General features: G+C 31.7%; 3 protein-coding genes across 3 annotated transcripts; all 3 read left to right on the top strand.

The window, feature by feature from the left end:
- The first annotated feature begins 534 nt into the window (after positions 1 to 534).
- LOC134697617 (calponin homology domain-containing protein DDB_G0272472-like) lies at positions 535 to 2,433 on the top strand. Its single transcript, XM_063559900.1, has 2 exons — positions 535 to 1,513; positions 1,763 to 2,433. The coding sequence occupies exons 1-2, from the start codon at positions 535 to 537 to the stop codon at positions 2,431 to 2,433; spliced, it is 1,650 nt and encodes a 549-aa protein (XP_063415970.1).
- Positions 2,434 to 2,485: 52 nt separating this feature from the next.
- On the top strand, positions 2,486 to 5,851 carry LOC134697615 (uncharacterized). The gene has a single exon (XM_063559899.1). The coding sequence runs from the start codon at positions 2,486 to 2,488 to the stop codon at positions 5,849 to 5,851; it is 3,366 nt and encodes a 1,121-aa protein (XP_063415969.1).
- Positions 5,852 to 8,552: 2,701 nt separating this feature from the next.
- On the top strand, positions 8,553 to 12,983 carry LOC134697614 (uncharacterized). Its single transcript, XM_063559898.1, has 2 exons — positions 8,553 to 8,942; positions 12,324 to 12,983. The coding sequence occupies exons 1-2, from the start codon at positions 8,553 to 8,555 to the stop codon at positions 12,981 to 12,983; spliced, it is 1,050 nt and encodes a 349-aa protein (XP_063415968.1).
- Positions 12,984 to 14,474: the final 1,491 nt, after the last annotated feature.

The raw sequence follows: 14,474 nt of genomic DNA, 5'->3' as shown, positions 1-14,474 counted from the left end.
AGTACCTAGAGTTGACTGGATTTCTAACATTACAAGAAGCAATTCATAATTGTATAAAACAGTCAAACAAATTTCTTATCATGATTGGAGCAATATGTTCAGCAGTTTATTATTATGATCATACATACTATTTTTTTTACACTCATTCTCATTCAGAATGTACACTGAATAATACATTAGATTCCTCTGGCAAAAGTATTTTGATTGGATTTGCTGACTTACACGACCTCCTCAGTTACTTGTATGCTTTTTACACAAGTTTACAAATTGATTTAGACTCTCAATATGAAATTTTACCTGTATGTATCAGTAGTAACGATACTACCAAAGATGTAACCAAGCAGATTAAGAACTATTTCGATGATCAGAATCTAAGGAACACAAAACAAAAACAAAAATCCTACCAGTATATAAAAGTACCCAAATTTGTATATATGAAAAACTACATGCAAACTAAAAGGAAAAATAAAAGATTCAAAGAAAAAGAATTAAATGCTTAAAGATTTTCAAGAAAAGATAAAAATTATAAGAGAAATGAAGCAGATAGAAAGAAGTCTCAAAGAGATGATTCTTATAAAAGAAATATGGAGAGACAAAGAGAACTTTCACATAAAAGAGAGGCTAGAAAAAAATGAAGATTATAGAAGGGCTGAAGCAGAAAGTAAAAAATGTCAACGAAAAAATTCTGCTATAAGACAGATGAAAAGAGAAAAAGAACTTGCTTCTAAAAGAGAGGCTAGAAAGGATGAAAATTATAGAATGGCTGAAGCAGAAAGTAAGAAATCTCAACGAGAAAATTCTGATCTAAGACAGATGGAAAGACAAAGAGAACTTGCTTCTAAAAGACGGGCTAGAAAAAATAAGGATTTCAATATAAGAGAACTTGCTTCTAAAAGAGAGGCTAGAAAGGATAAAAATTATAGAAGGGCTGAAGCAGAAAGTAAGAAATCTCAAAGAGAAAATTCTGATATAAGACAGATGGAAAGAGAAAGAGAACTTGCTTCTAAAAGACGGGCTAGAAAAAATAAGGATTTCAATATAAGAGAACTTGCTTCTAAAAGAGAGGCTAGAAAGGATAAAAATTATAAAAGGGCTGAAGCAGAAAGTAAGAAATCTCAAAGAGAAAATTCTGATATAAGACAGATGGAAAGAGAAAGAGAACTTGCTTCTAAAAGACAGGCTAGAAAAAATAAGGATTTCAATATAAGAGAACTTGCTGCTAAAAGAAAGGCTAGGAAAAATGAAGATTTCAAAAGAAACGAAACAGAAAAGAAAAAAAATGCCAGACAAGATGAAAACTACAGAAAACATGAGTCCAAACGAGACTTCCACAGAAAACAAGAGTATAGGTCACATCCAGAAAATTTAGAAAATGAGCGTTTGAAGAAACAGAGTTGTAGACAGAAAAACCTAGATATAGACAGATATTATGATAAGACCGTCAAAAGCGCTAAAAGAAAAAACATTGATTTCACAGATCATGAGAAAGACTTAAAAAAGAAAAGAGTTCAAGGTATAACCCTTGATGCCTGCATAAGAAACTTTAAAACAAAAATTAATGAAGGTCCTACATATATATGTACTTCATGTCAACAAACTTGGTTTTGTGATTCTGTAGTTAATTCTAAAACTGTCAAAATGAATACTCCTGCTAATATGTCTCATTGCTTTACTAACCTTAAATCTGTACAACACATAGAATGGATATGCCATACTTGTCTCAATGCAATTAAAAAACAAAAAATTCCTCGATATTCAATAGCCAACAAAATGGGATTTCCTCAAAGACCAAAAGAATTAAATTTGTATCCTTTAGAAGAGAGACTGTTGTCACTAAGAATTCCTTTTATGCAGATTCGACAGTTGCCTAGAGGTGGACAGTTATCAGTTAAAGGTAATGTTGTAAATGTACCTGTTGAAGTTCAACCTACAATTAATTCACTTCCACATACATTAGAGAAATCGGGTACAATATCAGTTAAACTGAAGAAAAAGCTGGAATTCAAAAAGTGTGATTTTAGTGAAAATGTAAGACCATTTGCTGTCATTTGTGCATTACATTATTTGATGAGAACAAGAGACTTGTACAAGTCTTCAGGAATAGAAATAAATGAGGATTGGATTACAGAAATAGCAGAAACAAATGAAAAAGAAACACAAAATGAAAAAAATAGTACAGAACAAGACGATGACCAAGATCAAAATGACTCAGAAGATGATTCCGATCATTTTAGTGAAGTAGATGAAAAAGAAATACATGTTGGAAACACAGATACACTGTTAGATCATATTCCAGACGACAATCCACTATGTGACACAGGTTTTACTTTTGCTCCTGGTGAAGGTCAACGACCAATTAGTCTCTACAGTGATCCTGATGCAGAGTGCTTATCTTTTCCAACTATATTTTGTGGTAAAAAAAAGGCCAGATAACATAGAGAGGTCTGTTTCTGTTCACTATACTGACATTGTCAAATGGGAACTAATGTCTATGGACAGGAGAGTGGCACAGTCTGTACCAAACATATTTTTCAAGTTAAAGAAAATTCAGTTAAAAAACATAAGTGATAAGGTGAATCTTGCTTTAAGAAGGTGTCAATCAGAAGGGAAAAAATGGACAGCAAAAGATGTACTGAATCCTTACACTGTAAATGATCTTGTAAGATTGGATGAAGGTTATTATATCTTTAGAAGTTTAAGAAACTCTCCAGTCTACCTTGAAAAGAGGAAGAAAGATTTGTTTGCGATGATCAGACAATTGGGTCTTCCAACATGGTTTGGCTCTCTTTCATCTGCAGACACTAATTGGAAAGATTTGTTAAGAATTCTTGGCAAATTAAATGATGGCAAAGAATATACTGACAATGAATTGGAAGAAATGGATTGGCATCAGAAATCTAAACTTGTTCAGAAAGACCCTGTGACATGCTCTAGATATTTTGATTATCGTGTCCAACAGTTTATTAACTTGGTGTTGAAAAGTGATCATGATCCTATTGGAAAACTGACAGATTGTTTTTATAGAGTTGAATTTCAACAGAGAGATTCACCGCATATTCATATTTTGATCTGGATTGAAAATGCACCAGTATATGAAAGCGATTCAAATGAAGATGTTGTAGCATTTATTGATAAATATGTCTCCTGTTCACTTTTAGAAAATGACACTAGTTTAGTCAATTTGCAGGTTCATAAGCATTCAAAAACATGCAGAAAAAAAGGTCACCCAATTTGTCGTTTTGGTTTCCCCCTTCCACCTATGAAAGCAACAGTAATCTTAGAGCCTTTGAAAGAAGATGATGACATAGAAAAGTTCAAAGCTATATATAAAGAAATACAAAACGAAATTAATACACTTCACAATTCTGAAGATATAGACCAGATGACATATGACATGTTTTTAAATGATGTGTTAGAAATAAATGAAGAAAATTACATAAAGGCCATAAGAAGCAACTTGAGTGGTCCAAAAGTTTTTCTCAAACGAAAACCATCTGAAGTCCGTGTTCATGGTTACATGAAAACAGTGTTGGTAGCTTGGCAAGCTAATCATGATTTACAGTTTGTTTTAGATGCATTTGCATGTGCAGTGTATATTGTTTCATACATAAGCAAATCACAAAAAGGTATGAGTGCATTACTAGACCAAGCAGCAAAAGAAGCACGACAGGGTAATTTAGACTTGAAGCATCAAGTAAGGCACATTGGGAATTACTTTTCAAATTCAGTTGAAACAAGTGCACAAGAAGCAACATACTTAACACTACATATGCCTTTAACAAAAGCTACAAGGCAAGTTGTATTCATTAATACATCTCCACAACACAAAAGAACCTTCCTCCTTAAGCAATCATCAGCTCTAGAAAAACTAGGCGCAGACTCTACTGAAATAGAATCAGACAATGATATTAAAAGATACTCACGAAGACCAAAGCAACTGGAAAACTGGTGTCTAGCAGACTATGTATCTCAGCTTGAATTGCAATATCCTAAAACTTCAGAGTCTTTAGAGCATGAAACAGAAATACAGGAAAATGAATCTGAAAGTGAAAATGAAGAGGCAAATGCAGATGTTGTAGAAGAAAACAAGATCGACATAACCCTGAAAAATGGTATTAGAATATACCAAAGAAAAATACCCAAGGTGATAAGATATGTTAAGTATAATTACAAGACTGATTCTGAAAATTTCTACAGAGAACGCTTAATGTTATTTTATCCATGGAGAAATGAACTTTCAGATTTGCAATGTGGACATGAAACATTTGAAAAAATGTACTTGACTGTTGCTAGACTGTTAGAAAAAAAAGCTAAGCAATATGAAGGAAAAGTAATTGATCTTGAGAAAGCTATTGAAGAGGCAGAAAATGATTGTAATGATAATGATCAAATAGCACCTGCCACTCAGCAAGTAGAAATGGAAGATGCAGAAATAGGCCCAAAAGAATCTGAACAATATGTTCATTTCAATCCAGATAGACCAACAGAACATAGACTGTATGATATGTCTCGTGAAGTTGGAATTGAAGCAAGAACAGTAGAATTGACAAATCATGCCAACAGAATAAGTGAGAGTGATTATTTTGCATTGATAAGATCCTTAAATAAGAAACAGTGGGAATTTTTTCAACATGTTATCACATGGATTAAAACAAAAAATGAACCATTTTATACATTTTTGACAGGTGGAGCAGGATGTGGAAAATCTGTTGTTGTCAGAACAATATTTCAAGCTTTACACAGACACTTATGTTCTATTGAAGGTGAGGACCCTGACGATATAAGAATTCTTCTTTGTGCTCCTACTGGAAAGGCAGCTTACAATATAAATGGCCTGACCATTCACAATGCTTTCCAGATACAACCAAATAAAGGACTTGACCAGTCACTGTCATGTGATGTTCTCAATACACTCAGAATGAAATATAGAAATTTGTCTCTGATTTTGATAGATGAAATTTCAATGGTTGGTAACAAAATGTTCTCTTTACTGGAGAGAAGGCTGAAAAAAATTAAGGGAAGCAACTGTTCATTTGGTGGTGTGAGTATCATAGCTATTGGTGACTTTTTCCAACTCCAACCTGTATTTGACAGCTGGATTTTCAATGATCTAAGCAAAGGTTTAACAGCATTAGCTCCTAATTACTGGAAACTATTATTTTCTTTTCATGAACTTACTGAAATAATGAGACAAAAAGATGATTTAGAATTTGCTCAATTACTAAATAGGTTGAGACAAAATCAGCTGACTGAAAATGATTTTGCAATATTAAGTACCAGAACTGTTTCAATCACTGATCCAACATACAGAACTAATGCTACTCATTTGTTTGTTGAAAATGCTTTAGTGGATAATTTTAATTTACAATACATATCTAAATTATGCTCACAGAAAGTTAAAGTTAAAGCAGTTGACACAGTTTGTGGGGATTTACCACCATCTGTAAAGACAAAATTACTTAGCTCTTTACCAGAAAAACAATCTGATACAGCCAATCTTGCAAAAGAAGTAGTATTAGCAATTGGGATGAAATATGACCTTACAGCTAATATTGAAGTCACTGATGGTCTCACAAATGGTTCAACCTGTGAACTTAAATTGATTGAGTGCAAAACTACATCTTTAAGACCAAGTATAATATGGGTTAAGTTTGAGGATGCCAGAATTAGTGCTATCAATAGAAGAAAATATTCACACTTGTATGGAAAAGATGTTGAAAAAACATGGACACCAATGTTTGACATTAAAAGATCATTTACTTATAAATATAAGACCTTCGAAAGAATTCAGTTTCCTCTTCGTCCAGCAGCTGGAAAAACAATTCATAAATCCCAAGGAGACACATTATAAGAAGTTGTTGTTAGTCTGAAATCAAAACGTAAAGGGAAAATACCACATATTCACTATGTTGCACTAAGCAGAGTAACATCTTTAACTGGATTACAGATATTAAATCTTAATCAAGAAGCAATAGCCGTTGCAGAATGTGTTCGACAAGAATTACACAGGTTGATGACAGATGCAACTCTACAATTGTGCTTTAAGCCATTATATAACTTGTCAAGTAACTATTTTAAAGTAGTATTCAACAACTCAAGATCATTTCATGCTCATTTTAATGACCTAAAATCAGACCCTAACATCTTAGATGCTGATGTTATTGGTATTGCTGAATCTAAACTTATTTCAACAGATGACAATGAAGATTTTTATATTCCTGGTTTTGAACCACCAGTTCGCTTAGACCAAAAGCAAAATAATTTCAATACAAGACCTCCTCATGGATTGGTATTATATTATCGAACTGATTGTATTCTTCACAATACACTCACTTACTCAACTCCACATTTAGAGTTTGTAATAGCAGACATAATATCGTCCAGTAAAGGTCTATTTCAAGTTGTTTTTGTTTACAAAGCACCACACTGCAAATTGACACAGCTCAAAGATGCTTTCCTTGCAGATCTTCTTCCAGATGTGTATTTAAGAGACCCAAAAATTATCATAATGGGAGACTTTAATTTTGATTTGAACACTGGAAACACTTCTTTTTTAAAGTTCATGAGAGATACATTTTGCTGTTCACAAATTGTGTCTAAACCTACAACATCTTATGGCACATTGTTGGACTTAATTTTCCTAAATTTTGATACTAGAGTAAATTTTGAAACAGATGTTCTTGATTCGTATTGGTCAGATCATAAAGTTATATATGTAGCTATTGAAACACAATGATGAAGTATTATGATTATTGTATGTACTGATACCAGCTTTATTTGAAACAAAATGAAATTTAAACCCACTGATAAAATACTGCACATTTAAGGTTGCTAAATATGCAACCTTAAAAGTGCATAGAGTGGTTTAAATTATAAAAGGGCTTCCACTCTCAAAAAATTAGATTTTTCATATGTAGGAATAGAAATGATTTCTTCAAAATAATAGGCTTAAAGACTCTTAACATCCAATATTACCCATATTGGTTGACGCTTTTTATCAAGACTTTTTTATATAAGTGCACTAGATTAGAGTAGCAAAAATAAACAAACAACTCTACCACCTAAATGGTTAATTAATCTATAAAAATATCAGTAGAAAGTGTTGTGCACTTGGCATTTGAACACTCCTGATAGTTACCTCAAGTATTGTTAGTTTTTCTATAATTGTAAAATAAAGGAGTATGAAGACCTCAAGCTCCATGTTACATTTCTATTCCTATAAAAAATATAATTTTGAGTTGCTGTTTGATAAACCATGATTGTACCATAATTTTTTTTAAGTACAATATTAAAATCCCCGTTGGATCCTCTGTATTATGTCTATTACAATTTTTTAATCATATTTAGGCCTAAATTAAAATATTGTTTGGTTCCCCAATCCCAACCCTGCCAAGCCAGGTGTGGGCACCAAGGTAGGGAAATAATTTTATTTTTCCAAAAACCTTGAACATTATCAGATGATCCAGCAAGCCTGAAAATCCAAAATGAATAAAATAATATTTGACTTAGTTTTAACAATAACATTTTATGATTAGCACCAATTTTGCAGGGTCGATCAAGATTGGGGAAACAAACAATATTTTATTTTAGGCCTTACCCGAGACAAAGTTAAGCAATGAATTCCAAATATTTATTTCTTATATATTTTACTAAACATTTATGTACAATAATACATTATGTGTACTAGAAAACAATACTTTTAATGTAAATGTGACAATAATTTTTCTTATTTTCTTTTTTATTCATAACTTAAATGTTGAAATACAATTTATCTGCATTTGAATGGGGACATATAGTTGCAACCCCCCCCCCCCCTTTTTTAAATGTCTGGATCCAATCCTACCCTTTGCCACTTTTGCGCTGAAAACCAAAATAAGTTTGTATCTTTATGACATTGACCTAATATTGTTTTTATGCTTCCAACTTTAATTAATGCATTGATAGATTTTTAGATGGAAACAAAATGTTTAACTTTTATTCATCCCTTAATGCACCATTATTTGTGAAAACTGTGTTCCATGATAAAATTGACATTATACAAACAATAGCTATGTTACTATGTTTAGGAAATAAACACAAATAGTTGCACTATAAAATGGTTTACTTTTACAAATTGTTACTTGGATGAAAAATTGTCTCATTAGCACTCATAAAGCATCTTCCTAGATTTTTTTCATTTTAAATTTTGAATCTCCTCAATGATTTTTACAATTTACATTTTAATTTTCATGAATTTATGAAAAATAGAAAGCATTCATTTAACATGTTTAATTTAAAATATGCTGATTCTTGATCATTCTTTTAAAAGCAAACAAATATCTAAAAACATTTAATCCTTTTTTCCAATACTTATTAAAAACAAATGTTTGCTTTCTTATATTATCATTATATTAAATATATATTACATTTATAATTCTGTATATATGCATAATGAATAAAATGTGATCGATACTGCACTATTCGGATTATCAGTTGCGAACTAAAGAAAAACAACGAAGAGTTCCGATAGATTGACCTTTGACATCTACATTCCCGCCATTTACTGAACAATCATGGCTAAACGTAAGGCTGAAGCGTTGAACGACGATGAAATCAGTGGTTATCTGGTGGAAGTTTCACCCATCAAAACTTCTCAACAGAACAACAAATATTTTGACGGAACTATAAACTCAGATAGAAAACTTTTTCAGCACTTTGTCTGCTTTGACGTGAGCAAACATAGTCAATTCAGATCAGCAGGCACCCAGAAATCTCCAGTGAAGTTACAACGAATATCTCAAGTACCAAGTAAGAGGGACGCTTCTCCAAATGATGTGTTGATTAAAAGAACGTCATCATTGAATGTGTTGCGATCTCTAGATTTCTCCTGTAAACAACAACCGAAAGAAACGAGTGAACAAAGTACACTGGAAAAAATTCAGAACCTTCCAGAAAAATCTAAGGTAATTAAAGTAGCAATGAATGATTATTCAGAAGTAATTTAAGGGAGGGGGCCTTTTTGAAACAAATTTAGTCGCAAAGAACATCCGAAAGAAACAAGTAAATTAGTACACTGGAAAAATTCAAAACCTTCCAGAAAAATATAAGGCAATTAAACTAGAAATGCATGACTATTCAGGGGCAAATTTACGAGAAAGGAGGCTTTTTGAGTTAATATTTGGTTGCTTATATAGGGAATCAATGAACCGTGACTGGAGCGGGGCCCCCTCTTACTACAGTAAGTATACCGCCACTGCTATTCACGATATTAAATGGGACCGGCACTAACGTTAGTATAGAAACTCAAGTGCACACAGTTGGACTAACATGCGCAACTCTCACAGGTGAAAAAAACTCAATATGATGCTCCGATTTTCTCCCAAAGCCCCCCTCCCCTCTTCGATCCACCTAGATGTACATAATAAAATTGAGAAAGGAAATGGTGAATATGTCAAAGCGACAACCACCAAACCATAGAACAGATAACAGTCGAAGGCAACCAATGGGTCTTCAATGTAGCGAGAATTCCCGCACCTGTAGGTGTCCTTCAGCTGCCCCTAAAAATATGCATAATAGTACAGTGATAATGGACGTCATTCCAAACTCTGAATTATACACAAGAAACTAAAATTTAAAATTAAACAAGACTAACAAAGGCCAGAGGCTCCTGACTTGGGACAGGCGCAAAATTGCAGCGGGGTTAAACATGTTTATGAGATCTCAACCCTCCCCCTATACCTCTAGCCAATGTAGAAAAGTAAAGAATAACAATATGCACATTAAAATTCAGTTCAAGAGAAGTCCGAGTCCCATGTCGAAAGATGTAACAAAAGAAAATAAATAAAATGACAATAATACATAAACAACAACAGACTACTAGCAGTTAACTGACATGCCAGCTCCAGACCTCAATTAAACTGATTGAAAGATTATGTCTTCATCATATGAATATCAGGCACAATCCCTCCCATTAGGGGTTTAGTATCATACTATCATAAAATATATGAGAAGAACATAACCCGTGTCATGCCAACAACTGTTTTTTTTAGAAATGAATATGTTTAGTTCCGATGCAAAGACCCTATCAGTGAATCAATATTAAAGCCAAAATATGCAATCTTTAATGACCTGACAACAGTATAGTAAATATATCCCCTTCTTATATGTCTATTTAAAGGTTTTGTTAGTTTCTGAGGAGAATACTAGCATTTATGTGCTTTATAAAAAATATTTCCATAAAAAATTGGATGTGAAATACCTGAACGTATAAGATGTCTGCATGTTGAGTTATATTTACGAATTATTTGCTTATACCGATGATAAAATTTAGTAAATGTTTTGACCAGTTTGTGATATCAAAAACCCTGGTGTAACAATTTTTCAGTAATACATAAATTTTTATATACTGTAAATTCAGAAATTAATGCGAGGTTTTTATTATTGCGAAAATTGCGACTGGGTTGTAAACGCAATAATTTAAACTCGCATTTTGAAATATTTAAGATGAATTTAACAGAATTTATCTCAAAATCGTGAAAATTAAAATGGCATTTAAGTCTTAAATGACAAAATCGCAATAATAAATCACGCAATAATTTCTGTATTTACAGTATATATAAAAAAAAATTGATATGAAATGATAAGATGATTCCCAATGAGACAACTTTCCTCTGTAAACCAAACAACACAGAAATTAACAACATATTACATCAAACTATACGAGCTTCAACAATGACCAAAATCCATACTGCATAGTCAGCTCTAAAACGCCACACACTGAACATGTCAAATGTAAATATAAATCTAATTCACAGAAGAACTCTCAACTCTCTAATTTATGTAATAAAATGAACAAAAACAATATTTAACACTTTAAAATAAATAAACCACTGAATTACAGGTTCTTGGCTTGAGAAGGCCACATACAAGAATTTGCAGGATTAACATTTTATTATCATCAAACTTTTTATACGCTCATCAAAATTCTAACAGGACGTCTTGTGATATACAAATTTCCATCTCTTTTGTCTCTTGGTATCAAACTTGTTGACCTGTAACTTGAGAACAAATTTCATGATAAACTTAATTTCTGCTGTAGTCTGCTCTATTGTTGTGTTGTTGTCTCTTTGGCACATTCCCTATTTCCATTCTCAGTTTTACATATAAATTACTTGAACAAACGACAACTAGATAGATTAGTATTTCCATTTTATTTTATTTTTTATGACATGATTTTGGGTGCAGTTTCGTCTTGTCGTGGTCAAGGTTGATCATAAGCCGAGTTTACCTGTAATTTTAATGATAATTATTGCCCTTGGTTTTTGGTTGGAAAAAATGGCAGCAAAATGTTAATTTTCTCGTTTTAATTGTTTTACATTGTCTTATTGGGGCCTTTTATAGCTGACTATGCCATATGTATGGGCTTTACTAATTGTAAAAGGCCGTACCGTGACCTATAGTTGTTTATGTGTGTCATTTTGGTCTTTTGTGGATAGTTGTCTCATTGGCAATCATACATGTACCATGTCTTCTTTTTAATATTTTCATTAAACAGCTGTCTCATTCCAATTCGCAGTTACATGTATGAACATTTGAATGTATCAGGCAACACTATCTTCACTTATGACATAAATTCATTTTATTTTTCAATTTACCCCGAATATAATGGTTTCAGGCCTTGAAAACATAAAACTTTGCTCAGTGCTCTGAGCACTAAAATCATGATCGAAACATGATATCCAGCAATTTGATTGGTTGATTTTTTAGTCTTGAGTGCAAAAATCATGCTCAAAACTTTTATGACCGTAAAGCACTCAAAATACGGTCAGTCGGGTACCTGTAAACAAACACGTATTTTTTTGGGCCTAAATTTTTTCAAATAATTATTTTTTTCTCCCTCCTACCCTATTTTTCTGTGGCTCATATATATCTAAATAAAGTTTTAAAAACAAAATTGGAGGATAACATTATTTTTATGTCCCACCTATGATAGAAAGGGGCATTATGTTTTCTGATCTGTGCATCCCACTTCAGTTTTAAAATGAATTGGTCAAGATAGTTTTTGATAACGCTGAAGTCCAATCAACTTGAAATTTATTTCACATGTGCATATGAAATATTGTTTCTAATTTTAATGCCAATTTCATGGTCCATTGAACATGGAAACTGATAATGCAAGTGGAACATCAGTGTACTTTGGACACCTTCTTGTTTCCCCTCCTATCTTTTTAAGTTGAAGTCTATAATGAATAAAAACGCCATTTTACCTTGCTTACTCACTAATCAAATTTTACTTTTATATTTACTGTTCAGCCAAGTTTCTTATTTATATTTATTTATTTCAGGTAAATTTAGTAGCTACTGTGATGTCTAAATCTAACAGTGAAATAGTTGATGTAAGAGGAACCCTTATTAATAAGTGCACATCCACAATTGCTGACAACACACAACAAATGGAGTTGACCTTGTGGAAACACCACATTGACAAAGTAGTTGTTGGGAAAACTTATCATTTCACTACTGTGTCTACTAGATTTTTCCACACCTATACATTAACAACTACATCATCAACAGATATAAATGATCATGAAGATTTATTAGATATAGCTGACTACCAGGAAGAATCAACATCTACTACCATTACAGGAGCAATTACCCAGATAATCTTGCACAAATCAGCACAATGTGGCAACTGTCACAAATCAATCAAAGACCTACCAACAGGAAATTTAGTTCGCTGCAACTCCTGCAACATGAAACAATTAAAAAGTAACCTCAACAACGCATACTCCTGCACGATGAATGTCAAAGATGAATCTACATCTCAAGTTATTAAACTTAACATGTTTTCATCGGTCTTGGTGACCTTTCTTACAGAAAATCTCAAATTAAGTCTGCTCTCTGAAATGGAAGATGTGGAAGATTACCTGTTGGAACAACAACATCTTACAATCACATATAACTCCAGCAACAAGGTTGTGTTAAAATTTCAGAAAACAAGATGATTTTGCATCACACATATTACTTGATGTATGTGTTATATTTGGTTCCAGTAACATCAGTTACATACTTTTAAAAAATAGTGTCAATAGGTCAGCAAATTTTTTTTTTTTTATTTTTTTTTTTTGAATGACAAAATCCAGAAAAAAATCGTGTGTTTACCTAAATTGTTTCCGGTATTATACCCATCAAAACCGGAATTCCACCATTTTTTCATGTGTTTGGTTGTAAAATAAACAGTCATGATACGTTTTTAGTTTATTTTGTTGCATACTGTTATGAATTGTTGCATTTTAGCCATAACACATACTTGTGATGAAAATTCACATGACAGAAATCTGAATTTAATTATTTTAATTTACAATCCTCAAAATTTGATCATTTGAAAATTTATATTTCAGAAATGAAAAAAGTTCTAGGGTCAAGGGGTTTTAACTCAAGTCCATTGGGTTACTGGAACCACACGTATATTTTTATTTGACCTAACCTAGTATAGAATAGCTTTTTGCCACATGTATAAAAACTTTATAATATGTGTTACAGTAGTATACAGGAGTATACCATTATCCCTCTATCTGTCAATCATTAATATCTATTGACATAAATCATTTTTATTTTTATCATTTTTTTTACATTTTACTTTTAAGTTAAACATATTTATATCAAAATATGTTGCTTTAGTCACAAAAGAGTTGCTTAACTTTGTTTTTTTTATATATGTATTGAAATACCATTAATAAACTTTGTCTGTTAATGGCTTGTATTTATTGACTTAAGATCCCTTTTATTTTTGTCTTTTATTAAATTTGATCTTTTAAGTATATATATCAATATATACATTTTCATAAACCTATTATGTTCATAAAAAGGAACAACTTTAACATATCTTTGATATGCATATAGAAATAGCATAAAAATTTCAAAAATTTAAACAAACTGGACATGTGCCTGCAACGCTCAATTCAGTTTTATTTGTCCTTGTTTATTGTTGAATATTTTTTAAGATTTTCCCTGTTAAAAATGTATTACAACCCTTGCACTATTCAACCATACATGTATTTGAACTTTATACTTTAAATATTATTCCAACAACAGCATCTTGCAATAACATGTAACTCCAGCAACAACGTCATGTTAAAATTTCAAAAAACAAGATGATTTTGGGTCACATATATTACTTAAAATATGTGTTTTAAATTTTGGTTATTTATATGTTACCTAGTATAGAATAGCTTTTTGCCACATGTATAAATACTTTATTATATTTGTTACAGTAGTATACAGGAGTATACCATTATCCCTCTATCTGTCAATCATTAATATCTATTGACATAAATCATTTTTTTTTTATCATTTTTCACATTTTACTTTTAGGTCAAACATATTTATATCAGTATATATTGCTTTAGTCATAAAAAGAGTTACTTGAGTTTTTTTTTATATGTATTGAAATACCATTAATTAACATTTGTTTGTTAATGGCTTGTATTTATTGA

Source organism: Mytilus trossulus, chromosome 14 (genome assembly GCF_036588685.1).
Source record: "Mytilus trossulus isolate FHL-02 chromosome 14, PNRI_Mtr1.1.1.hap1, whole genome shotgun sequence".
NCBI lineage: Eukaryota > Metazoa > Mollusca > Bivalvia > Mytilida > Mytilidae > Mytilus > Mytilus trossulus.
This window is presented reverse-complemented; position numbering and strand designations above follow the sequence as displayed.